Here is a 27,741-nt window from a genome sequence, read left to right on the forward strand (position 1 = left end):
CCCATAATATTCTTGCAGGCAAGCTGTGGGCTAGGCAGCTTGCTTTTTGCTGTTCCAGAGACTAGAACATGAATCAAATGACACACAAAAAAAGATTCCACCTAAAACATTAGGAAGATGTGTGTGTGTGTGTGTGTGTGTGTGTGTGTAAAGCTGTTTGACTGTGGAATCAATTGCCTTGGAGGGTGGTGGACTCTCAATCTTTGGAGATCTTTAAACAGATGTTGGATGGACATCTTTAGTTTGTGCATGGCAGACTAGATGGCTCCTATAGCCCCTTCTGAATCTAAAATGCTATGATCTTTTCAGCAAAAGTGGGATATAAATGTGAAAGAGCCACTTCTTCAGATGCTATGTGATGTGTACTGGACCCCTTCTATTGTACCCCTCTTTGAGTGAATGGTCTCTGAAATCCTCTCTCCTCTCAGCCTTGATGGTTTAGATGCACACCTACAGAGTCCTATAAACCTGCTCTAGGCTCTAATGCAGGATGATGGTGGGAAGAGGATTTCTAGTAAGCATCACATTAGACAGGTCTTTCCTTCTCAACCATGTGTCCAATTTAAACTGTATGACACCTCTCCCATCCACTCCTGTGTGCTCAGTCTGTTTGTGAATCCTTTTTAAAGTCCTTTTTTAGGCTTCTGTTTTTCCTCCTTTCAAGTACATTAGTTTCTATGGAAACAATGTCGTCATGGGTACCTTCTAGATAGGTTTAGAAACAGCCACAAGTGCAAAAAAAAAAAAAAAAAAAAGGGGAGGGGGATAGAGAAAATAAAATTAGATTATTATATAATGGAGCTAAAACAGGTGCCACAGCTTCGGAAATCCTAGATCGGTATATAGTAGGTACATGGGCACCGTGAAGCAGGACGTTTATTGCTTATGCATTAAGCTTTAGTTTTAAATAACATGTCCAGTGCATGATGCAGCATCCTTTGTCTTGAAGCTGAGATAGACAGACAAAGAGTATACATTTTTTTAGCTATAGGTACACTTCAGTTAACAAAGCCTCTGACAAAGAAGCTCCTTTTTACAAAGTCTTTTTGTGGCTGGCCAACTTCCCTTTGGACTTTATCGGAAGGGGGAAATCGGGGGTTAAACAGCGAAGATCACGTGAAAATTGTGCAATCGCGATTAACATTTTCACACATCATAATTAAAGTGCCACTATCCTGGGAATAAACAGGCAATAAACAGCGACAAATCATTCAAGGGAAAATCCCGTGAATGATTTATTGCTGTTTATTGCCTGTTTATTCCCAGGATGATGTCTCTTTAATGGCGATATGTGTGAAAATGTTAACACAGACAGCTGTTAAAATAAATGACATGTCCTTGCAGATCTCTTAGAAGCCACCAGTTTCATTACATTATGTACAGCCCACATTTTCCTCAAAGCTGATACTCAAGGTAGCTTTCAACATAAGTGAAATTAATGTGCACATAAAAACACATGTGTCTAAAAACAAAGAAAATGTTAGTAATAAGCTATGTATAAAATTGCAACAATTTAAAGCAAGCAAATATTAACAGCAGGATGTGTATTCCATGCTTTCAAGTCATTTCCGATTTATGGCAATCCTAAAGTGAGCCCATCATGGGGTTTTCTTAGCATGATTTGTTCAGAGGAGACTTGCCATTGCCTTCCCTTGTGGCTGAGAGAGTGTGACTTGCCCAAGGTCACCCAGAGGGTTTCATGGCCGAGTGGGAATTGAACACTGGTCTCCAGAGTTGTAGTCCAATGCTCAAACCACTAATGCACATTAGAATGCCTTTTTCTGGTGAAACAATTGGTTTACAAAAGCCTGCTGGAATAAAAGGATTTTTACCTGCCCCCCCAAAAAGGACTGCAAAGGAGGAGTCAGCATAGCTCCCTTCACCTGCTCCCAGAGTCTTGTAGCACCCACAAAACATTCCCACTATATGTGAATGAGAAGGTGGCAGGATTGAGAGAATCACTCCTCCAAAGATGTTAGTCCTTGGGCAGTCTCATATAAGGAGATATGGTACTTCAGATAGCCTGTATCTAGGCTGTATATGATATCATACATTGTAACTAACATTGTGAATTGTGCTCAGAAACCGATTCTGCGGCCAGCAGACTTGTTATAACAAGGAACTTGTGCATTTCCTGTTAACAGTCTGGCTGCAGCTCTTTGGGCCGGCTGAAGTTTCTGAATACTCTTCAAAGGCCGCCCCACGTGGAATGCAATCTAAATTGGATGTAACTAAGACATGTGTCTCTATGGGCAAGTGAGGCATAGTAGGGCATACTCATTTGAACTGTGCAGATGTATTCTTAGCCTCTGTTGAAACCTAAACTGAATCTTGGGTTGAATACTGGAGTACACCCAAATAGCAAATCTGTGTCTTCAGAGGACGTGTAAACTCATCTGTCCAGCACAGCTTGAATACCTGTTCCCCAATCTGTTTTATGACTGGCCAGGAGCACTTCTATCTTGTGTAGATTAAGTGTCAGTTTGGTTGCCCTCAACCAGTCCATCACTGCCAACTGCCAACAGTGAAGCAGCTTCACAGTTGTATTGAGTTTACTTGGATTGAGATGGTAAAGAGAAATCGCTATTCAGTTGGCAGAGGAAGAGCCAGAATCCCAATCCACAGTAAAATACATATAGCTGTGCTGACATTTTCCAAAGATAGTATTTATTATTTGTTATATGTATATCCTGCCTTTCCTATTGTGAGTTAACGCTATATTGAAATACAGTTGGCCCTACTTATCCACGGATTTTTTATGAACAGATTCAAGCATCCACGGTTTGAAAATGTTAAAAAAAAGTATACATTTCAAATATCAAACCTTGATTTTCCATTTTGTATAAGGGACACCATTTTGCTATGTCGTTATATTTAATGGGACTTGAGCATCCACGGATTTTGTTATCCATGGGGGATCTTGGAACCGAACCCCAGTGTATAACAAGGGTCCACTGTAGCTGCTTGCATGTTGATGCTGTTGCTTTCTTGCATAGAGATCCATATGCCAATAATCTGCTCTTAGTATTACTTGTTGTTGTTGTTGTTGTTGTTGTTGTTGTGTGCCTTCAAATCATTTTCTACTTACAGCGACCCCCAAGGTGAAGCTATCATGGGTTTTTTCTTGGAAAGTTTATTCAGAGGGGGGTTGCCCATTGCCATCCTCTGTAACTGAGAGAGTGTGACTTGCCCAAGGTCACCCAATACATCACACTGGCTTTCTGTTTAATGGGTATTTTATATGCTATAGGATTGTGAGAGTCCATGTATCTGATTAGAGTACTGTACTGGGAGTCAGGTGATCCAGGTTCAAGTCCCCTCTGAGCTGTGACATTCACTGGATTCATTATGTGCTGGATGGGGTTACTCTCAGGTTTCACTGGTGGGCAGGCATATGCACATTTAAAGCTTGTGTGCCAGCCGAACCTGTTTCTTGAGACCTCAGATCTGGCCTCAGTGACACATGCCTTAGTTACACTGGATTACAGTAATGCACTCTATGCAGGTCTGCCTTTAAAGAGTGTTCAGAAACTACAACTGGTCCAAAGAGCTGCAGCCATATTGGGGATATGGGGATGTAACCTCACTTTATGGTGGAAGAGGAATATCACATGATATGCATAACATCTCATACTGTAATGAAATAGCAGGATGAGCTGGATGAGGGGAGAGTGTGTTTTGCATGCTAGTCCAGAACCTTGTATCAGAATGTTTTCCCTTCCAAAAGTAACTAAAATTGCCATTTTAATTATGTGTTAGGAACAGCAAGGTTTACTTTTTAAAAAGCTATGATTTTTATGGGGTTTGAACTACTGTGTAACTTACTGCTTTTTAAATGGTTATTTTAGGGCCTGTACAGACAGGCCAAAATAAAGCTGCTCCAGGTCACTTTGGGGGTATGCTGTGTAAATGACACATGCATCTTAAGAGGCCAGAAGCTGCGCCAAAGCTGCGCTCCAGTCCTTAGGACTGGAGCATGGCTTTGACTCAGCTTCTGGGCTCTTAGGATGCATGCATCATTCAGCAGCTTTATTTTGGCCTGTCTGTATGGGCCCCTAGTTGTTTATGGGGTAATAGGAAGGTAAAAATGTTATGACTTTTGAGGGGCTTTGAAGTATAACTATAAATGCTTTATGAAAGTAATTTCCCAAGCTGTGCTCAGAATTTTGTGTCAAAGATCTTGAACTCTTCCCCAAAGGACTACACTTCCTAGGACTCCCTGTGATCAAGGAATGGCTGCTGAACGCATATAAATCTGCCATATAGATATGTTTCATATGCCAGTTGAGAAGTGGGTGTTCATGACAAGCAGGAGGATTTGGTAGACTTCCACACTCTCTTGGCCATGCTGACTACATATGGTGCAGCAATACTGATGGATCTGACCCTTGGAAGTGAGGCATCGTCAAGCATGGATTTCAGCAGAGAGCACAAGCCCTAGTCATATCTTTGGCAGAGCACGCATCCTGTTTATAAGCACTGATCCTGCATTTGTGTTTCTTGTTAGACATTTTCTCCTCATAAGAACTTTTAGAAGCATAATCATGAAATGAAAACTAAGTACCTTCCTCAGTCCTTCTGTTCTAGTGAGGATTAGCATAATACCTAAAAGCAGGGGAAATATTACTGAATCTTTTTTTCCTTGGGGAAGCTGTCTTTTCTGACCTACCCATAGAGAGAAGAGGGTTCCTTTACCACATAGATTTTTCTCATCAGTTTCACTGGACAGTCAAATTTTCATTTTAGCAGGACTGGCTCAGGACATTTTACTGCTTGAAACACAGCTCAACTGCTGTTCCATGGACAGATGTCAACTGCACTGGAAGTTGAACGTTATTTCAAAGATAGAGACTGGAAAGTATCCTCCATTGCATCTGAGGGACAGCAGGCTAGATGCTACTAGAGGGGAAAAGGAATGGCATTGGGTGCGTGTTCTTGTCCAAGTAATTCCCTATTCAACTGTTTTCTGAGCCTGCTCCTTTCTCTAATCTGCCAATCTGGGGTTGATGTATGCAAAGAATGCATTGTACATGGCTCGTGTTTTGGAGGGGCCATGAAATATATGAATAAGGTTATTCACTACACCTAATGGCAGCAGGTTGATGTAAGTGGTATGGCAAGGTTATGTGGCACACACAACTTTGGTCTTCAGGAAAGGAGAAATGGTTCTCCAGGGAAACAGTGGTGTGTGTGTGTGTGTCATTGCAGCTATCAGCATTTACTTTCAAAGGGCAACGTTTGCCTTTCTGTTTCAGACAACAGAATGTCTTTGGGTAGCCCTGCAGACATATTTATACTATATTAGCAAGTGAAGAAAATTGTAAGCCTCCAATGATTTGTGGTAGAACTGCAACATTCAGTTGCTATACTAGTTATCTATGAGGTTGTTTCTTAACTGTTCTATTTTTAAACCTAGGCTGTGACTCATTCTAATAAACTATGGCCTGTTACAGACTGCCAAAATAAAGCTGCTTCGGGTCTCTTTGGAGGTATGTTGTTTAAATGATGCATGCATCCTAAGAATCCGGAAGATGCACCAAAGCTGCACTCCAGTGCTTAGGAATGGAGTGTGGCTTTGGTGCGACCTCCAGACTCGTAGGACCCATGCATCATTTAAACAGCATACCTCCAAAGATACTCGAAGCAGCTTTATTTTGGCAGTCTGTAACAGGCCATATGTTTTCTTGAATTTAATTTTTACTTCTGTATGATACCCCAAATGACTTTTCTTGATATTTATAGGAAGCCTTCCATATTATATTCATAAGAAAAAATGATGAGCTTATGATATAGTTGATTGTAGAACTGTAAAGATAAAGTCTACCATTTTATTTTATCATAAGTCAAAGGTTTAATTACTATGGGAGATTTGTGGATCTTCTACTGTATGATTTACAATTTTTCTGGGGGGAAAATAAATATCAGATAGAGATTAAATTGTATTATTATACTGTTAAGACATGTATGAATAAATGCCAGAAAACATGTTTTAATTTTCTGTCATTGCAGCTTGTTAAAATACATTTCCACTCTTTAGGAAAATACAGCTGCGTTCTAAAGTGTTTCTGTATGTCTGAGTAGAAAAGTTTGTTGAGCGACAAAGCTCTGTGCCTTGTAGGAGCTGTGTACTACACTTTTTCTTTGTTTTGAATAAGGGTTTGGAGTCAAATGTCATGAAAGAGAGTCACTAGCAATTGCACTAAAACCCAGAGCTTGGAAAATTGTTTTTCTGGACTACAGCTCCCAGAATTCCTCAGTCAACAACCATGCTGTCTGGATAATTCTGGAGGTTGTGGTCCAAAATGCAGTTTTCTCAGGATCTTTTAAAAATTGAGCTTTTGTGTTCAGGTGCACCAGTTACCTAATTCGGGAAACAAGCTACTGTACAAGCTTCAGCATTTCTCCTTGGCTTCTGAGTGGCTAGTTTTAGAAATAGGATGCTGGACTAGATGAGCATTTAATCAAATCCGGGAAGCCTAGTCTTATCTGCTTAATTTATAACCTAATTTCCTCCCAGCTGTTTTACAAGAGTTTGGCTCAGGAATTGATTTACAGGCAGGCTGGTACTTACAGTTGATCAAATATTACTTTAAAGACCCATGCCCTTGGAATTTCAGGGCAAGGTAGTGATATGAAGGAACAGGATCCAGTATGGTCTAAAATGCTTTCCAGCTTCCGACAAGTGCAAAATGATGTTCCACTCTATTCTATACACAGAGGCAGGATGGACTGGCAATGGGATAGCATCTTCCACCATACCTGAAAGCAGCAGATTAGGTGAGGGTATTCCAGACAAGCTGTATTGCACACACAGTTCTGTGCTCCAAGAGAGGTGAGTGGGAAGGGGACCAATGAAAATGACTGGCAGGCTGCTACCAGAGCTCCCAAGCATCTGCAAACTTAAGCTGTTTCCCAGTCTGTTTCATGATAGCCAGGGGGGCAGGATGGCAATTTAACATACCAGGATATGTCATGGGAAAGGAGGAAATAATATTCCAGAGATGGATAGTTCAACCGTAGGATTTGTCACATTGCTTCCTTACATGTGTGCATGGACTCTACTAACATGAGATTTTTATGTACTTTAATGCACAAGGCAAAGGAGGGGAATGTTTCAACTAAACGTTAGGAGGTAATACTTTCCCTTGTGTAATATATCATTTGTGTTCCTTTACAGTTCGCCTCCATGACAGCATATCTGAGGAAGGCTTCCACTACCTCGTCTTTGATTTGTAAGTATATCAGTCGATAGATAGTCAGACAAACTCATTCTGAAATTAACCTGGAATCCCATTGGTTTCAAATGTGTTCCTATGTACTTCAGTAGCAGAGTGCTGTACAGCCACACTCCTTCTGTACTCTGGATAGCCACTTTATGCTCCCTTTGAGTAAAGGTGGTCTGTTGTCTGGGCAGTTAAGCCGGTGGTGGAAGCCTGGTCAATGTGAGTGAAAGAGGGTTGCAGCAGCTGCTATTCCAATAGCATGAGAGGGTGGGTAGGAAGGAGCCGGGAAAAAGATAAAGACACTGGTGACTCAGTACCTCTGACATGTTTTGTCCAGTGTTGCTAAACAGCTGTTTAGACACCAATATGCCTGTTATAAGCCACAGAGGACTTCAAACCTCCATTGGCTCAAGGGCTCCAGACAGTGATCCTGGCTTGTCCTGCTCTCCTTTCCTTTTGTTGGGATGGCTGTAGGCCATGTCCTGTGTTGACTGCCTTTTGCAAAGTGTCTGGGGGCTTGCAGAGACATTGTGTGCTTTGCTCGACTGCCTCTCACTTCATTCCACATATAGAAGCTGGTGATCTCATCTCTCCTGCTCTCTGACAGCTCCAGTTAAGCAGTGTGCTATATTTAGCTCTCCTCTGAGTCAGTACAGCTCCTGCTTCTCTTTCGCAGGAGTCACACAGACCTTGGCATGTCCCTAGCTTGCAGCAAGAAGATTGAGAGCAAAATGCAAGGTTTAGTCCCAGGCTGCATGGCATAAGACTCTTGTGGCAGCTGTGGGTTGGGCCAAATGCTGCATACCATGTCCAGTCTATTGGTACATGTAGTCTATGGGGAACCAATGCATGCTAAATGCATGCCTTCCCTCATTCTAAAATTGTTGCCTGGACTGTGCATTAGCTCTCTTCCCTTTATCTTCTTCCTCTTCTGCCTGTCTTTAATGGTATTATATGTAAAAAAAAATCACCCTGAACAGTGAGATCCACACAGAAGGAGACTGTGGGAAAATCCATAGTTAACGTTATTAGAAAACTGTTGTTTCCAATACTGTTTTTTATAGATTTATTATTACGGCACATGGCCAGCACAAAATAACAAAATGTTTACAAAAATTACATTGCATTGCATCCTGGAACTTCCTGGAAATGAGGTATACTTTTAAGTTGACTGCTTTGCTTTGCTATTGGTCATCTAAAGGACCCTCCTGGATGTAAAGTGCATTTGAACTGATAGTCATCATTAGACCTCTCAAGCTTGTTAGCTAAAGTATCTGAGAAACACAGATGTTCAGCATATCTGGTTAATAATCTGGCGTAGCCCTCCATTTTGTTAGACACCTTTTCAAGTCATGTTTTTTGCCACAGGCTTCTTTCTGCCAGTTGTAGCTGTGGCAAAATTATAATGTTGGAAAGGGTTCTTTATATGTGCCTGCATAAGGTAAACTGACACATATACAGCACTAATTGCAGACTCTCTTCCTTACCTTTCCTATTAGTTTCAAGAATGGCTTGTCACTGAATCTCCCCATGAATTAAAATTGGAACAGGGGCACATATCCCTGTGCTTTCTTCCATTAGATTTTTGCTGTGAAACACAGGAAGTAAAGTCTATGCGAAAGAGGATTTCAGTTACCTTAATAGTTCTGGTTTGCAGACAAGTAGCTGCAGATATTTTTGGTGCTGGGAAAGTGAAATGGAAAGAGGTGGCTGTCAGAGAAGCAGCCATAACAACATTTCCCCTGCAAATCCATGGAGTTGCTCTCTTGGCTGTCACACGAGAGGCCATGAGAGTTCTTCGTAGTCAGGTGACCAACCAGCAAACAGTACAGAGGGAAGAAGTGGGTTGCAGGCGTTACAGCTGTAGCCCTGTGTGGGTGGGAGAGAGAGAGAACAAGATTTAGAGCTGCAGTGACAGCGTGGAAAAGGCACAGTGAACAGTTTAGGGAAGGCACGCAAAGCAATTTATCCTGTGCTTTCAATCTTGCGCCCTTTGTGTGCAGCTGCCCATCTAGTGACAACCTTTCCTGGGCAATGACAAAGGAAGATTTCACCCAGTGCCTAATTTTTAACATTTCTAATTCTAAATTTGAGTATCAGTTATCTACGTAGCTGTTATGGAGCCTAGTTCCTGTTGTTTGTTGTTGGGTGCCTTCAAGTAGTGTCCGACCTATGGTGACCCTAAGGCGACCCTATCATGGGAGGTTTCTTGGCAAGATTTGTTCAGAGGAGGTTTGCCATTGCCTTCCCCTGAGGCTGAGAGCATGTGAGGCTGAGAGCATTGCCCAAAGCCACCCAGTGGGTTTTATGGTTGAGCTGAGATTCAAATCCTGGCCTCTAGAGTCATAGTCCAGCACTCAAACCAATACGCCACACTGCATCTGAGTTTCTGCCATAATTGTATCATTATCTTTTATACCTTTTCCATCCTCCTTAAAACATGTACTTATTGGTAGCTCTGTTGCTCAATTTCTAATCAAGTGCCAATATAGGAGATGGGTAGATCATGAAGGTCTTACTAGAATGTGGGGAGGTTGTACTTTTGGATTACAACTCTCAGAATCTCCCAAACAGCACGGTCACTTGCCATCCTGGTTGAGGGATTTTGGAGGTTGTGGTGCAAAAAAGTAATTTCCCCACTTTTTGTTTGTTTTCACTGATTACTGTCAGTGCCAAGAAACCCTAAGCAAAGTGGCCTTAGTGATCCTATCCCTTACTCTTGTCTATTTGCTTGCCTTTTCCTTCTAGGCATAGTCTACATGGCACCCATATGCAAAGTGCAACCTGAGTGGCCCACAGGTTGCCAACAATACCAGTGCCTGGTACTAGCTCTGTATATTTTCCTGGCAAAATGGAAGCCAAATGCAAATCTTTCCCTTTTGGGAGGGAGGGAATAGCAATCACAAGCAAATCAAGTTTAAGAAATGGGATGCCAAAAAGTAGTACTCGACACAAGCCTCTTCAGTTTTTCAGGAACAGCTGGGCTAGAGCACCCTCAAGAGGGCACTGTGAGAGATTTCAGTCTTTGGTTGAACTCTGGACTATGTTGTGTTGCAGGGTCACAGGTGGTGAGCTCTTTGAAGACATTGTTGCCAGAGAATACTACAGTGAAGCTGATGCAAGGTGAGTGGCAAATCCATCTTCATTTGACCCCTTCCATCCTTCTTCCTTTCCCACCCCACCCCTTCTTTCTGTTCCCTGATCCCATGCCAGCTTGTACCTGTGCAACATTAACTCATCCATGACCAGGGGCAGAGGGTTGGACTCCAAAATATCACAAAGGCTTACAGCAAAATTCGTAAGCCCTTTGGCACCAGTGGTTGCCATGATGTACCCCATTGCCACATGCAGTGCCGAGCTCCCTCTATGGCTTTTCTGTCTGATTATCAGATTGCTTCAGACATTGGGGCTTGTGTTCCTTTGATAGCCATGATAAAGATTACATTTTGGCAGATTACACTTTATCTCATTGTGCTGCTGAAGAGGCGAGGAAAAGATGCCCCCTCCCCCTTTACATCAAGGTACAAGAACTCTATTTTCTTATTGCATCTGGTTATCTTAAGAAAACCCCCTTAAAATGGGTGGCTACCATAGCTACTCTATACTCAAGAAAAGTGTGGCAGGCAGGAGAGATTTGGCCAAGAGCTGGCTGACTGAAGCATGTTTTTCTACACCTGAGGTTGAGTATCTTAAGATCCAAATGGGCACAGCACTTGATGGAGACAAAAAGAAGGTGGCTAAGGTCAATGCTTTCATTCTTCAGCTATTTGAATGCGATTCAACTTCACAAAGACTTTGTTTTACTTGGCTAGACTATATGGACATGGATGCTTTCATAGCTGGGGCTGAGAGTGAAAAAGGAGAGTCAGTGCAATGGTAGCAGTGAATGGAAAGAAGACAGTTGCTCAGTATTAGACTCTGCTGATGAAGGATGTGGATAGTTAGTGAGGAGATCAGGGCTTCAGGAGTTGGCAGTTCAAGAGTTGCAAGAAAGAGCAGCATCCTTACTTTGTCTATTTGGAAAAATACAAGAATGTAATACAGTGGCAGGTGATGTTCAAACTCACGAGTAAAAAGAATCCAACCCTTTGAATGGTGCAAAGGAACAAAGATTGTGCTTTGGAATCAAAAAGATATCAGCCAGTCAGAACTAGAAGTGACATAGCAAACCAGTAAAGGCACAACTATTAACCAAAAAAACGTGTTTAGACTACTTTTTGTGCTAATGAAGCAATTGCCACTCATTCATATTTGCTTTCCACAATGCTTTAGGAATGGAGGAACTATAGACAAGAGGTGGGACCGTGTGAGAAGAGCTATGGCAGCTTCAGAGGACATTTTGTGTGTGACTCTTGGTGGTGTGACTCTTCTACATGGTTCTACCAGTCCTTTGTAGTTCCCAAAATTGCAGAAAATAGCCACGGAGGAGTGACAAGCATTCTGCTCCTGCAATATGAAACTCACTCCACTCTTTTAATAAAGATTCTAAGGTCCATGGGGCAGGTCCCTGACTTTTTGATTATTGATGCAACTATATCAGCAAGAAAGGAGAATTAAAATAATGCTGTGTTGTGTTTGAGTATCTCTGAACGTGGCAGTGAACCAGGGATCCCTTTAATAAAGTTTTATTTAAATGAAGCCTCCTTCTGCACTGGATGTGGCTACATCCTCACTGGAGCAGTCAACTAGTTCCTTCTCATAAAATTAATAAGATAAAGGTAGGCCTAGCTGATAAGAAAGCATGCTCTTTTATTCACTAGAAGTCTCCCCGGGGTTAAAAGCAGCGAAATATGGATGACACTGGTGTGACCCCACTGAGTATATTGGAGAGCTGTCTGACAAAAACAGAAATTGGTAGCTAATCTTATGTGTCCACTAGGATTTTGCCAAACACAGATTCACTTTGGTTATGTGTCCATTGCCAAACTGAAATTGACATAGACACATGTCACTGTGTTGTAGGAGAACTGTAAAATTTGCCCAGTCAGTAAGCACAGTAGTTTGTGCTTATGTATGTGTATGCCTTCAAGTTGCCTGTTGACTTATGGCAGCCCCATTAATTTCATAGGGTTTTCTTAGCTGGCAAGGAATTTCCTGTGTAACCCATTTCTCTTGAGGAAGGGTATAGCTGTTGACTGTGTTATTTGTTAACTTATCAGTCAGGTTTAGTTAGTTTTGAGCCCTTGCAAGAGGCCAGGAACGGCTAGCGGCAATAACACTTCCCATAACTGAAACAGGAGGACAGAGCATATTCATGAAGTCATGGAAATCACATAATCCATTCCTAAAATCTCTCAAAGGAGCCAGCGCTTGTTTACATGGGAGAAATGTCAATTTGTGGTGGGTTGTGCAGGCTTTCAAATATGAAAGATGTAGTCCAAGGGCTTGGGGCATAAAGAAAAAGGTTTGGCAGTGGAGTGAGTTAAGGTGGTGCAAGAGACAGCCTTGATGACATGAGGCTAATAAATACATTTGTCAGTGAGGTTATTTATGCCCAGATAATTTTATAAAAGCACTGCAATAAGAGGTGGGGAGACGACAATATAAACTTTATGAAGTGGCTGTGGAACATAGAGCAGGGCTAGAATTTGTAGTGTAACTGGACTTACTAGTTATTAGAACTGTGGACTGCAAGAGATCATGGTTTGGCTTTTGCCTTGGTTTCTTGGATTTTCATTTACTTCCAGTCCAATTTGGCATCACTGATGTGCCCCTTCCTGTTTTGGTCCTAGTGTTACTTGGCTTCCTACTATTTATTATAATTTTACATTTCTTCTTTAATTTCTGAGGTTCAGATGGATGTTAGTCACCTCCAGCACCTTCATGGGCTTTGGGAGAGAACCCAGCCAGAAGAATAGAGTGAGCTTGTATGCTTCGCTTTGCCTCTCAGATTCAGAGCAGCTCATCAAGGATCTGTCACTATTGATCAAATATTTCAGGCCCTTTGGATTCTTGGCATCACTTGCCTGGCACAGTAGCATTCTCCCTCCTCTCTTGCCTGCACCAGGCTCTTTTTGTGGAATATTGGACCAGTCTTCCTACAATACTGTAGAAACATAAGTTCACATTGCCTCTTTTTGTGCAGTTTCATTGATTCCCCTTTGCAGGTGTGGTTGGGGAGGGGGAAAGCAGGTAAAGTGGTATTGTCAAGAGCCTCCTGCCCTCCCTAAGACTATGAGAGGAGCTAGAAAGAGAACATCATCTATCACTGTGACTAGCATAGTGGAATCTGGATTCAGGTGTGTTCTTGTCTCCCTCAACCTGTTTGTCTCCAGATGTGTGGACTAAGATTCTGATCAGGCCCAGCCAGAATGGGCAGTGATCAGAAATGATGGGAGCTGTGACCCAAAACCTCTGGAGGGTGCCAAACTGAGAGTTTAGTTTAGATGGCATTAGCAGAACAGATGAAAGAGGTTGGCCTAGTTCTTATGTACACGGTGTCCTCTCTTCTTCCTCATCTTTAAAGTGGGTTCTTCCTGTGGAGCCTGCAGGGCTAGCCTTTGTCGAGTGGCTTTTCTCCATTTGATTTTCAGCTTTTAAGGTCACTGTAAGAGTAAATAGCATAATAAAATCAGCAACAACAATGGCTTTTTCCTTTGCGATTTTCACCACAATCCTGAAGATACCTTTATTTAAAAGTAAAGCCCCTGATAACAGTTAATCTCATGAATGTGTCCATAGGATTTCTGCCTTGGAGGTCAGAAGCAGAGGTTCAGACGGCTTTTTAACCCCCACCTTTTCACGCAAAGCCCACAAGTGTGGTTACAGTATGGAGTATGCAAAATGAAACACACACTTTACATTAAAAACATAACAGTTGAAAACCTTTCATGCAAGGTCCTTCTCTGCCTCTCCAAACTTTGCTTTTCTGTGATTCTTGGCTGATAATTTGTGACAATCAATGGCAATCTCTCTCCTTGCAAGAAGGTTTTATTCTGAAATATTAAAATCTGACTATTAAATGGGTTTGAAAGACTGAGTCAAGTAGTCATTGTAAGTTATAAAGAAAACTCCTAAAAGCCTGTGAGCAGAAACCCAACTCTTTGTCTTTCTTATTTTGGCCATCCAAAGAACAAATTATTAGAGATCTTAATTGCAGCTCAGAGTTAACTCTGTCTGATCAAGAAGGATTCCCATCCACTTTATTGATAACTTCATAAATGGAATCTCATTCTCTAATTCTTGGAATGTGGTGTCTCAAATGTGAGGGCTCTGAAGACAGCCCTCACCTTTTGTCATGCAGTGACATTATGACTCGGATTGTGAATGAATACAATCTACTTCTGTGCAGAAGGCCAGACTTCAGGTTTATTAGATGCAAAATGTGGTATGTTTGCCCCAGTCCAGTTTTGGGAAGGGGAGCCATGATTTGTTTTGGGGTATTTTTTGAGTATTTGTAGTTTGTGAAGTCAGGACCTAATTCCTGCATATCAGTATCAGTATGATTTATGTGTTGTTGCTGTTGTTTTAAAGTGATTCTTTGAAGTAGCTTCCTTAGGAGAGTGTTCCACATCTCTATTAATAAAAGCTTAAACATGTTTTTTTAAAGAAACTTTCATATTTGCTATTCTTACGTTCCTTCCTCCACCTATACTGGGGGCCTTTTAAAATATATATATTGAGAAATTGTGTTTTTAAATCTGATTACATATTTATCCACTGGTTGTAACATCCCCCCTGTGTTATCTTTTTTGCTTCTGACTTTGCACCTGGCTGTGTATATGTAGATATGTTTGAAGATCCCTGCATTTTAAATAGTTTGCATAGCCCAGCAAATTTCAATGGCTTTCAACAGGGAGCCATATCAAGCAGTACGCAGATTTGTATGTAGTACATGAAATCAGCAAGTCGGAAATGTCTGTGAACGTTAGCTTGGGCTACCAAACAGAGTCCTGGACTTAATGTAGCCTATAATTGCTTGGAAGGCCAAACAGCATGAACACCACACAGAGGCGGCATGAGCTGGGTGTGGGTGATGCTCCTGGAGCTAGTTAGCCCCACTTTCACTCCTAAAATACAAGGCTTCACAACCCACAAATGAGCAAAGGAAGTCATACAGACCAAGGGAAGCATGGTGGGGAAAAACAGAAATGGATTTCATTGAAGGTACACCAGTACAGACTTAGCTTTAAGGCCAATTCCCTCAGTATGATTCTGAGTAGCTCCTTGGTTTGAGTTTGCTGAACGGGAGGAATATCTGTTGAGTTGCGTGATGCTGGAGACTAGCACTTCAAGGATTGTACTGACAGAAGCTGTGAGTAGGATTCTGCTGCTGTGATTAGGATGGATTGAAGAGACTTTTGGGTCATGTCTATTTATTTTAGAGTATTAATTCACAGACAATCCTGTTAGTCTGGAAAAAACCGGTATGCAAAGGGATCGTGAAACCTTTGAAACTAACTGAAAGCAAGACGTTGGTAGCATGAGCTTTCATAGACTTGAGCCTACTTCCTCAAATGCATAACATGTATCTGAGGAACTAGGTTCAACTCTACAAAAGCTCCTTCCTTTCTTTCTGTTTGTCTCAATGGTGCTACAAGATCCTTTTGCATTTAGAAGATCAAATGAGCTATTTCCAGAAATTCTTCTCTCCACAGTGAAACAGGGTAACCTATCCCGTGCTATACCTTCAACTAGTAGTTTCTACTACTAATTTCCTCTGCTTAATTTGTATGGTATATGACTTTCCCTAAGATATATTCTGCATGCTTGATATAGTACTAACAGGCCTGATATAAGAGAGGTATCTATAAGAGTTCCCCAAAAATTCTTGGCTGGCAAGGTTATGTGTTAGATAGCTGTCTGTATGGAAGTGCTGCTCATGCAGCATCCAGACATGCATATGATACTGTCCTCTTGTTTCCATGTGAACTTCCCATTCCCATCTGAACGTCCCATTCACTTAAAAGGGGATTATCCTCCTCTGCCCCCTTTTAGTTGCTTTTGAGCTGTCCATGAATACAGGTATCTGTTTCCTTGTTCTCTATTTTGCCTGCTTTACCCTTTTTTGGGGATCTTATTTCCTCAAATTCGATAGCTCCACCAATTCATTTACTGAAAGGTTGGGAGGGCGGGGGGCTCATTCTCAGACCCTGATTGCCCAGTTTTTGGTGCCATTAACAGCCATCTGCACACACCTTGTGATAACCCCTTGTGGTCTCTGAGCTTTCACAACATTGTTTCTCTCCTTCTCTCGTCCTCCCATATCCACCCTGCCCCTCGTCCCTTTCTGTCTGTCCATCTGTCTGTCTCTGTTGATCTGTCCCCTTCCCATTTCCCCTTTGACATCTGAATTTTGTCTCCTGCCATGCATTTTTTCTTTTTGGTTATTGTCTTCTTTTGCCCACCTTATTCTATAACCTTGGCCATGCTGTCCTCCTCCTCTTTCTCTTCCTCCTCCTCCCTATTCCACCTTTCTCCTGTGTATAATTTTTCCACTTCCCGCCTCCTGATCAATCCCTGTTGTCTTGCCCCCCATCCCCAACCTGCCTTCTCTCTCCTCTTCCTCCCTTCCCGTTTTGTTTTGCAGTCACTGTATCCATCAGATATTAGAAAGCGTAACTTACATTCACCACTATGCCATTGTGCACAGGGACTTGAAGGTCAGTATATATATATGCCTTTCACCCTCTTAGAATGTCGGATGGGGAGTGCAGGTGCTGCCATAATTGAAATGAACTTGGACAGGTGTGGCATTCTGCCCTGCCAGGTTTCTTTTATTTTTGGCATCTGGGGAGGGAATTATTCAGAATTGATTTCTTCCCAGTGTGAACTTGCATGGCACAATCTTTCTCCTCTGTGCAAAACTCCAGCAAGACCAGTTGGGATAGGCAGGTAGGGGACCTTGACAGCTTTCCCAGAAAGCAACACTTGGACCCAGATCTACTGTCCTATTCCATTGCAGCTTGGGCCAACAATTGCTCTTGTCCATATCACCATATCAGAGGGGAAACAGAAGTAAATTGGCTTGATTCTATTAGCATCCATAATTTAATATCTCCAGTCCCTTCCCACTCGTGCCCGCGTGCACATTTTCTCTCTCTGTCTCTCTCCTCCTTTTCTCTGTTTCCTGATCTGCATTATTATCTTGTTTACCATAATCCCTCTTTCCCACTTTTGCCCTGATTCCTTTTGGAAGTATTTATTTGTGCTTTCAAGCTTACAGGTCGTACAGTTTAGATGGCAAAAAGAGTGCATGGCCATTCACTCAGTGAATTCTGCTTGGGGCATTTAGCTAGTGATGGAATAGTATCCAGATCAGCTTTTCAAAGACACTGAACTCATCAACTCAAAATTCCTCTGATGATGGCAGGAGTTATGCTCATCTGGTTTTAGATGGACCTCATTACAGTATTTTGAGAATGTGGCTGTCATTCTGATAAGATCTGGGTACTGATGCCATATTGCGGCTGAGAGTGCTCCTTGCTATATAGACAATATGCATGAACATGAAGATATCATTTTCTTTACTTAGTAAGTTCCCAGTATGGTTCGCTGTATTTCTATTGTCTAGATATCTGGTACATCCTAATTTCAGTCTCTATGTATCCTGCACACAAAAGGTATAGAAATGGACAGTCTTGAGCAGGAGAGGGGAAAGTATAGACTTCCAAATGTTATTGGGCTGTAATTCTCATCAACTCTAGTTAGCTCAGTTATTGGTGAGGGATGAAGGGAGTTGTAGTCCAGCAACATCTGGAGGGCCATGCATTACCCAATCTTGTGTTGTATAATAAGAAAAACAATATCACCTTCTGTAAGTGAATGCATCTTAAGTAGCAGCAGGTGGGAAGAAACCAAGGGAAGTCACAAAAGAAGTTTCAGACATTCTGCTGGGTTTGGCAGAATACAGCTTGAATAAACAAAACTGCCTGCTAATATGTGAGATCTTGTGTATGAGGGAGGAAGGTGTTCATACAGCAAAACTGACAGCAGCAGTTTTATGGCGGGCTTTAAGAAACAGTACTCTCCATTAATGTATATACATTCATGGGCACTGAATATTATGAGAGCCTGCATTGAAAGTAGCTTTTTGAAAGAGAACTTTACAGAGGTTTGCTCTCAATGGCTGTTGCCAGCAAGATCACAGAATGCACAGAGGGAGCAAACTGGGGATAGATATTGCCATCTTATCCTATTTCCTGGGCTTCTTGGAACATTTGATTGACTGCAGAAATTGAGGATTCCAGAAAACACATCCTGCTGCTGCACTTCTTGTACTTTTTAAATAAACTGTGTTTCTATTATTCAACAGGGCTTGCTGCCTGTGCATGCTTATACTTGTATAGCTTGGCTGAGAAATGGAACAAAATTTTCATCCCCATATGCAATATACTCTGCTTTGAATATTGTGGTGCCAGTGGATTTGCCAAACAGAAATTAATACAGTAGTTTCCCTTCATGTCTGGAAAGGTAATTGGAAAGGAGACAATGGGGTTGGAATTTATCTTGTTCTTCTGATCTTTAGTCTCTAAGCCTTGCAACAGCTCTTAGGTTGAGTTCTCAGAAGGAACTGGGAAGTAAACTATTTCTGAACTGTGTCAGTTCAGATGGGAGACTGACCCATGACCAAAGGTGCATCCATGCAAAACAAGCAGTGAAATATTTTGCAGATAGAAAAGGTTGTCGTGTGCCTGGCTGTCTCCCTGATATCTTAATTTTCTGATTATGACAGATTTTTATATATGAAGGAACATCCAGTCTTGTGTCCCATGTCTACCTTCAGCCTGGAATTGTATGAGTTGAAGGCAACTGTTTGTGCCCTGTGTGTTTTGGGAGAAAATTCTTATTTTTCAGGGTGGAGACATGATCCTCCTGGCCTTGTGGTTAAGAAGATGGACATTGTTGACTAGTTCTAGGATACAAATTAGAAAAGCAGCGGTAGTGATGGTGCTATCTCAGAAAAGAGTAGAAACCCCGTTTGAAGTGAATGTGTATAGGGATTGCAAGAGCTGATGTGGCTTAAGGGTGACTGTGCCCTACTTATTGGTTTTCATACCATTAAGCTAGAGCAGGGGCACAGCAGAAATTCTGTGGCAGAATAGCTGTATCTGTGATTATTTTGCAAGTTGTAAGAGATGGTTCTGCTTGTAAGTACCAGTGCTTAGCAGTAGCTCCCCTAGGCTTTGTAATATCAGGCAGTTTGGCTTGTGATAGTATCTGGGAGATTAGATGTTCTAGATCAATGGTTCTCCAACTCTGCCCTTCCAGATGTTTTGGACTTGGGTTTCCAGAATCCCAGAACTTGGCTAAGGTGGCTGAGGCATCTGGGAGCCGAAGTCCAAAACACCTGGAGGTCCAGAGTTTGGAAATCACTGTTCTAGACAATCTTGCATCTGGAAATCTCCCCTTCCCTTGTTCATCACTGAACCATCTGCAGGTGGAAGATTTGTACTGAAGTTATTCCCTTCTGAATTCCACCAGAGATCTTTGAATGCTGCTCTGCCTGTTCTTTTCTGCCCAGAGGTGGGCAGTATAGATCTGAATACAGAGAAAAATATAAAAGCTTTTACCTCTATGCTTTGAAGCTTTAACAGTTTAAGCTTTGGAACAATAATATGTTACAAAGATATATGGTTTGAGGTCTGGAATACAAGCATACAGCACTGTGTTTGTTTACTTATTTTAATATAAGCATCATCCCCCTTTTCCTCAACTCTTTCCACTGATGCATTTTGGTTTGGATCAAGACTGTAACATCTGTGCTCTTGACATTCCCTAGTACAGTGTTGGCATGAAATAAGCAATTAACAGGAGGAGGAGGAGGAAGAGAAGCAATAGCTATGAGAATCATACTAATATTTGACCTACTGCTGTGATATATGGACAGTGAGCTCCCTTGTGTCCTTTACAAGTAGGAGAGTGGGATCTAAATAAAATAAAGTAAAACAAATAAGAACCTCAGATTTCTTTTGGTAACTATTTTGTGTTTTTTAAAAAATCCCCTTCATTATTAGTTCTAATCCAAGAAAAGTTTGTTACCTTTGCCCCTATCCCACCCTACCTCTTCCTTTCAAGAACAGTGTGCCTAAAATATAACACCTAGGGACAAACCTGTCAGACATATAGACTTTGACATAATACTGGCTGTCGCCTGGCTTATTTAGGAAGCAAGCTTGTCATGTCCTCATCCAAGCAAAACAATAATTTGATGAATCAAGGGAAGTAATAGCAATTTAGTTACTAAAGCAGAAGCTGCAAGTGGTAGACTTAAAGCAAACTCCCGATGGTAGTAAAAGAGAGTCTCCTGTAGTCGCCAGTCACCCTCTCTGGGAGAGATTATCACATGTGCTGGGCAAAAGTCCAAAGCTCTTTTAGCACATTGAACTTGGCAACCTCTTCACAGCGTACAGGTGACTGCTGCCAAGCCAGCCCTGGGAAAAGGACAAGGCTATTTCTGGATCATGGCCATACCATGCTCTAGTTTCCTAAATGAGTGGTTTTTCTTTTCTGAGGAGAGTCCATGGTTGGTATTAAAAGATCTGCCTCTGCAGGCAAGACCTTAATACGGTGCCCAATATATACAGTGTAGATGGAAGCAACTGCCTTGTTCATCTTCTTGTTGCCTCATCTAGGGAGAATTCTTTACTTTAGTGTCATGAAAACTCCCATAAAGAGCCTATGTACACTGATATAGATGCCATTTCATTTCCAGTCTGGCACATAACCCATCACTAATAAAGTGAGCATGTCAAAATAAACAACTGGATGCTGTTCTAGTATGTGCATGAATGTAGCAACCAAGTGTGCAACAGGAGAATACTTTAAAAATACTAATGGGAAGGAACAGAGATGATGATCTGTGTCTTTCTCTAAAGGAAATGGACAGACAACTACCACTGGTTGGTTCACCTGCCCACAGCTTGTAACTAGGTCTGTACCCTGGTCACACATTTGCTTTACTAATTCAAGCCAGTAAACAAAGGGAGAAGAAAGTGGTGGGGGGTGCCCTTCTAGTGTATATGTGTGCATGCATGCATATTTGTGCACGGAGCACAAAGGTTTCCCTCCCTCCCTCTTCTAGCAAGTGAAAATGATATCAGCTTGACAGTGTACACAATCCTTCTTCAAGCCAGTTGAGGATGAGTTGAGCAACTCTGATCATGGAAGTCTTCATTCTAGACTTCTGGAAGGTTCCAGGTTGGAGATGCATGCTCTGTACCTTGTTTATTGGTAGACACTCAAGAAAAATATGATTTATTTAAAAATTAGGTCTCATCCTTAAGAATTTCTTCCCCCAAACAGCTTGCAACAGAGGAAAACATGGCAGAAGTAGTAGTGAAATTTATAAATATGTAATGTTTGCAATGCATAATTGGAACAGTATATCATAGTATCTTACATCCAGCTTTTGAAGGAGTAAAATTATTAAAAGGTCTGGATTTTTTTTTTTAAAAAAAGGATTATGTTGAAAAATAATAACTCTTGATTCTCCAGTCTTGTTGTGTTCCTGGACTTGTGATGCAATTTGAAACTGACATAGCTGCAGGGAGCCAGTTCCATATAAAATCATTGGCGCTCAGGGGGATGCATTCTGACAGAGCTGAATTAGTCACCAAGTTAGCAATTTTACTCAACCCTCCAGTTTTAAAGAAGATTGAAGCATAAAACCTCAGACCTTACCTTGTCTTAGCTAGAGACCTCCAGCAATCCTATATAAGAGGCTTCTCACTGAAACCACTAGTTCCTTTTTGTGTGTTGCTGTAGCCACAATATGAGGAATATCTCAGAATCCTTTGTGTTCACTTGGCCTTCAGCCACTTGGACAACAACTCAGCCGTTTTTGTTTGCTTTTGTTTGGCTTCCAGCCACTTGGATTTTGGCTTTGCCATTTTTGTTCTTTGACATCTAGTGTTTGGTGGCTTGAACGTCACCTTGGCATCTTTCAAGAAGTGCCTCTTGTGCATTGCCAAACTTCCTGCCAGGATGGAGATTCAAAGTGCCTAAGTTGTCTGGGTGAAGCACATGTAGTCTCTGCTTGTACCCCCTGTTCTGCCTTCATACCACAGACATGGAAAAATAGGGAGTTGTGTTTAAAGGTGTTCCTTTACAAGCAGGACTGTTATAATAATAAACAGACATGTGCCACGCGACTACAGATTAACTGTACTTTCACATATCAGACATGTAAAGCCGATCAGGACATTTTGTCCTTGATTGTCAGTCTAGCATCCCTGATGGATCAGAAGATGATCTCAGTGTGTTTCCAGTGGTTCTTCCTTGGAAAAGGCCCCAAGATGTCCATAGTAGCTCTCTGGAATGAAAAGCCTTTCAACCAAACTCTGTGGTCTAAGTAACCCCTGTCTATCAGAAATCAGGACCACTTGAACAATTCAAGAGACTGGGCCTCTTTCTTAATGGCCTCTTCCATGTAAGTGGAAGACTGTGGTCTGCTTCTTTCATAGTTCACTGGAATGGGCCCTCTGTGATGAGAAACCTTTCAACCACACTTAATCATCTAGGCGACCCCTATCTATCACAAATCGGGACCACTTGAGGAAACTGGGCCTCCTTCTCATTGGCATTGCCCATGTAGGTTGAAGACTGTGATCTGCTTCCTGAAGACCAGTTTGTTGCAGAGGTCTTCTGTTGCCAACTTGCATGCAGTTTGCAGACTCTGGTCTGCTTCTGGAGTGAAGGACTTGCTTGAGACTCTTGATGCACCATGGCAGAAAGTGATATCTGTTTAGATGCTAAACCAATACTTGTTGGTATTTGAAGGTGGTTCTTCTTTCCCCTGGGCACACCAGCAAGCATCTTTGCAGTCTCTGCTCCCTTCACTGGTGCTGGCACTGGAGTTTTGCATTGCTTTTGCTTTCCTATGTGATTCTGGAGTCTTCATTGCTGGTGCCTCCTCTGCTGTGTTAGCCTCTTGTTGCAGTACCGTGATAGTTTCTAGCATCTCATTGCCCAACACAGATTCTCCTAACCCCCCTGGGCTGCCCTGAGTTAGGTAGGTTCAGCACAGAGCACTGGGTTCAGTCATAGGCACATACATCAATAGGATAGTCAGGCCTCACAAAGACTTTTTGTATACTATCCCTCCTTGAAGAAAGGACTGCCTGTCTCATCGCAGCGCTTCTCAAAATGGGTAGCATCTATCATCCACCTGGCACGTGAACTGGCATAAAAAGACCCTCCTGCTCAAATTTGCAGGCCATGGTACCTCTTCTGCCTTTTTGGCAAGTGTCCTGCTTGAGGACATTTGTCATGTGGCTACCTGGTCACAGCTTATGACCTTCATTACTCTTTGCCGAGTGGACTCAAGGTCTAGGACTGACGCTTCCTTTGGGAGAGCTATGCTGTGTTTCAGTTTGTCTTGAATGCATTGGCTTCCTCTTTGCCTCTCATGTTCCTTTGCACTTTGAATACTATGTTCTTCACCCCCTATCTGAGGCTGACTTGGCACACCTCTTATGTAGGCTCCTGACAGTGGATTTCCCTGGCAGTGGTAGCTGTAACCATTTAATAAGATACCATCTGAAATTTCCCAGTCACACTATAGTAGGGCATTGTGGGTGAAAATGACAGTTTGCAGCCCCTCCAGTCCAGAGAGTTTATAAAATATGAAATCTTTATTTATTTTAATACACTGCATATTTCTACTTATTGCCTAATATCAGCTGGGGAGTAGCATGTAAGAATGCTAGCAGAAAATGAAATATTCCACCCTTCCTCTTTTAGCATGTGTTGCGATACCTTGTGAAGTTAGTTGTTCCAAGACTTGTTACTAGATTAGGATTTGAAGACTGAGATTCAGTGGAAGGGCATAACTGATTAACTACTGTATCTGAATGGCATCCTTCCGTGGCGTCAGGATATGGCTGATGTGTGTCTGGAGAGAAGTAAAATGAAATTGCCCTCTCCTGCCTCGTCATGGAGGAGGGGTTACTGGAATGATAACAGTGAATAGTGAAATGTAAATTGTGATAACAGTGAAAAGAGATTCCACCTCAACATTAGATGGAATATCCTAACTGTAAGAGCTGTTCGACAATGGAGTGCACTCCCTCGGAGAGTAGTGGGGTTTCCTTCTTTGGAGGTCTTTAAACAGAGGCTGGATGGCCATTTGTTGGGGGTGCTTTGATTGTGAGTTTTTGCATGGCAGGGAGTTAGATTGGATGACCCTTGTGGTTTCTTCCACCTCTGTGGTTCTATGATTTTATGATTCTAAATACAGCTTAGCCACACCAATGGAGAAGCAAGCAAAGAGTAATGGAGATGTCTAGGGAAGGTTATGGGTTATCTTGACATCTGAACACAGCATTTAAGTGTGTAAAAATAAGCAAAGGCTCCAGCAATTCTAAATGCATCTGAGGAAGTAGGCTGAAGTCTATGAAAACTCATGCTGCCAACTCCTTTCTTTCAGTTAGTCTCAAAGGTGTTACAAGAACTCTCTACATGCTCATTTTAAGTTACTGCTATGCTAGAAATTTGGAGACAAAAGGGAATTTTCCTTTGGGGGTCATAATTTATATTTGTGGGAATGCTATCATTTTGTCCCCTGCCCCATAGCTAACACTCCACTGAAACCCAAATATGATAAAATGTTTAAAGCAGTCTGTTTGGATCCGTGAATGAGGTGCTAGATTAGAATTTAAATCTAGAATTCAAGAATTCATTAAAATTAAAATTCTTTATTCTATTTTATTTTTAATTTTGGGGATTTGCTTTATTTTTCTTGCATGTCAGTATTCCAACTGCTTCTGACCAATCCATGTAGAATTCTGTGAGGTTCTTGATTATTTCAAAGAGCCAGAAAGAAGTGCTAAAGATGAGAAGGCCTGAACCCTTGTTTCCACGTAGATGAACTGGTATGAGAGAAAGCATGCTCTCCAAAGTCAAAGAGTCACAGTGAGAGGAGGTTGGATGAATTAGGACAAGCAATCATAATTCCTAGAATAGGACATTCATTTTTTTAAAAAAATGTGTAGTTTCTTGTGTTCCTTTATTACTGAACTCCCAGTAGACCCAAATAGCCAATGGTGCAGAGTATTTAGTGTACTCTGGCAATGGAGATTATCATACACCAACTGGATAAGGAAGGGATTGCTCTCCTGTCCTTATCCAGTCTTTGACTGCGATCCTGCAAAAGGCTTTCAGATTGGAGTGCTATTGTCCCATCATTGAAGCAGCATTGCATTAATGTGAACTCCTATTAATGCAAAATGCTGGGCAATGGTGGGACAAACAATTTTGCATTAATAGCAGTTTGCGTTAATGCAATGCCGCTTCAATGATGGGATAATGATGGGATCTGCGCAACATCATTTGAAAGTCTTTCGCACGGTTGCAGTCAGTTGTGCTTTCTGAATGGTATGACAGTATAAGCACAACATCGTATGAAAAATCTTCTCGCGATCACACTATAAGAACACGTCTGATAACCTACAATGTCTGGAGAGCTGTATTTTCATGTCTTCTCTATTGGCTTCTAGATAATAATTAAGATATTTGTTCTTTGAAAGCTTTGCTAGTCATTTGCTCACGCTTCGCTCCAGCGTCATGTGTGGTATGTAAATACAGCATTACTCCTGTTTGCTGCATCAGACAGAAATGAAAGGGTTCAAACTGTTAGAGGAGAGGTAAGAGCTGCTGTTACTGCATTCTGTTTTACTTGTCAAAGCTGTTATGTATGCGGGTAGAACAGCATGGCAACTCAGAGCAAGTGTGATCCTGGTTAAAGCTAAAGAGTCACTGGGTGGTGACTTTTCCACTTGAGTTTTACAGGATAAATGGACCTTCCAAAAGCATTCCAACAGAATACAGTTCAAATGACTTTGCTGCAAGTCTGTAGCATTCCAGGTTTTTTTGGAACTCCTTTCCAACCTAACACCTGAAGTGTGGTCATGACTTGCAGTGCAAATATAGTGCATGCCTTTCAGGATCCCTGGAACTGGTCTTAAGGTGATGGAGCTCAATATCAGCAGGCAGGTTGTTACTAATCTTGCAAATGCTTGCAGTGGTGGGGGGTGGGGGCATATTACATTTCCCATCTATTACCACCCAAATATCCTTTAATATTTAAACTCTTACAAGCACAGTGTATTCTTAGAAGTTGCCCTCCATGTATTCAGTGTAGCTTATTCTAAGTGTGTGTGTGTGTGTGTGATAATTTCAGTCAACCTTTATTATTAATGGGAAGGATCAATGACAACAGTTGCCTGAATATTTCTTAATATTTGATTTAGTACACTTCTCATTGATAATTCCTGAGGTGGTTCAGCTACATAGGCTTTTTGGTGGTATAATTTTGCCAGATCAGTCCAGGATGGCTGAGCCTTCCCCAACCTAGTTTTGGGGTCCATGTCTTTCAGGTATGGACTGGACTGACCCTCTCTTAAGCCTCTTAACTGGGCGTTTTGTATATTGAGCTCCCTCTCTGCTTGTACTTGTATAAGGGAAGGGAGTTGGCAAAGATTTTGAGGCCTTCTTTTTTTGCGGGGGGGGGGGGGGACAGGCCATTGATACACACACACACAAAAATATAATGGTGCAGATAGTGGCAATGGGCTGGAACCTCCATCATTTCACAAGAGAAAACAGAACACATGCAGCCAAGCAACATCAGAGTGTGGTGCATCTTATAAAAAATATTTGTATGGAAGAACATGCAGGCTAGGAGTTGTTTCAGCAGTTTGCTTTTGCCTCAGCCTATGGGGAAGGGCAAGATTCGCCCCCTCCTCTCTTCCCATTGCTGATTTAATTGAGTATAAACTACTTTTGCACTTTGAACTCAGGCCTGTTACAGACTGCCAAAATAAATCTGCTTTGGGTCTCTTTGGAGGTATGCTGTTTAAATGATGCATGCGTCCTAAGAATCCGGAAGCTGCACCAAAGCTGAACTCCAGTGCTTAGGAATGGAGTGTGGCTTTGGCACGACCTCCGGACTCTTAGGACTCATGCATCATTTAAACAGCATACCTCCAAAGAGACCTGAAGCAGCTTTATTTTGGCAGTCTGTAACAAGCCTCAGTTTGCAGCAATGGAAATAAGCTGAGGACAAGGAAGGGAGGGATGGGATGAAGAGAGAGAAATTAGGACATTTTAAAAGCTGCTGGGAAAAAATGGGACAACAGAGGATTAACTGGGACTGTCCCTGTCAAATGAGAACAGTTGGAGAGTATGACTTTGGTAGTTTTGCTTTCATTCCCTGCAGGTGGGAATTAACTTTAAGAGATAGGTATGAAAAGTGTGCCTTTCTTAGCTAGACATAAGGCTGCCACCTCCTCAGCAGGATGGGGAAAAATGTTCTTGCTGATGCAAAGGTCAGTATATTTTGAGATAAAAACATTCAGCTCTGTCCATGGAGCAACATTAAGTTGAAGATATAAGGAACTAGGATCTGTGAAGTTTGTTTGAGTCGAAATAAATCATATCTGAATGAAAACGTTTTGGTTTCGGGCTGGTTTCAGGCTTTAAAAGACCCTACATTATAGTGCCCCTAACCATAATAAGCATTGCTGGCAGAGGCAGGCAGTAATTTCAGTTTCTCAGTACATTGGAGACAGATTGGGGG

General features: G+C 41.8%; 1 protein-coding gene across 9 annotated transcripts in view; it reads left to right on the top strand.

The window, feature by feature from the left end:
- Positions 1-27,741, top strand: part of CAMK2B (calcium/calmodulin dependent protein kinase II beta) — a 170,010-nt gene that overhangs the window by 71,162 nt on the left and 71,107 nt on the right. For all 9 annotated transcript variants that reach the window (XM_089538404.1, XM_089538405.1, XM_089538406.1 and 6 more), the window contains exons 4-5: positions 7,178-7,232; positions 10,281-10,346. In XM_089538404.1, the coding sequence (XP_089394530.1) occupies positions 7,178-7,232; positions 10,281-10,346 (121 nt within the window). The remainder of the gene's footprint in view (positions 1-7,177; positions 7,233-10,280; positions 10,347-27,741) is intronic.

Source organism: Sceloporus occidentalis, unplaced genomic scaffold (assembly GCF_023333645.1).
Source record: "Sceloporus occidentalis isolate IW3139 unplaced genomic scaffold, rSceOcc1.0.p SCAF_9, whole genome shotgun sequence".
Lineage (NCBI taxonomy): Eukaryota > Metazoa > Chordata > Lepidosauria > Squamata > Phrynosomatidae > Sceloporus > Sceloporus occidentalis.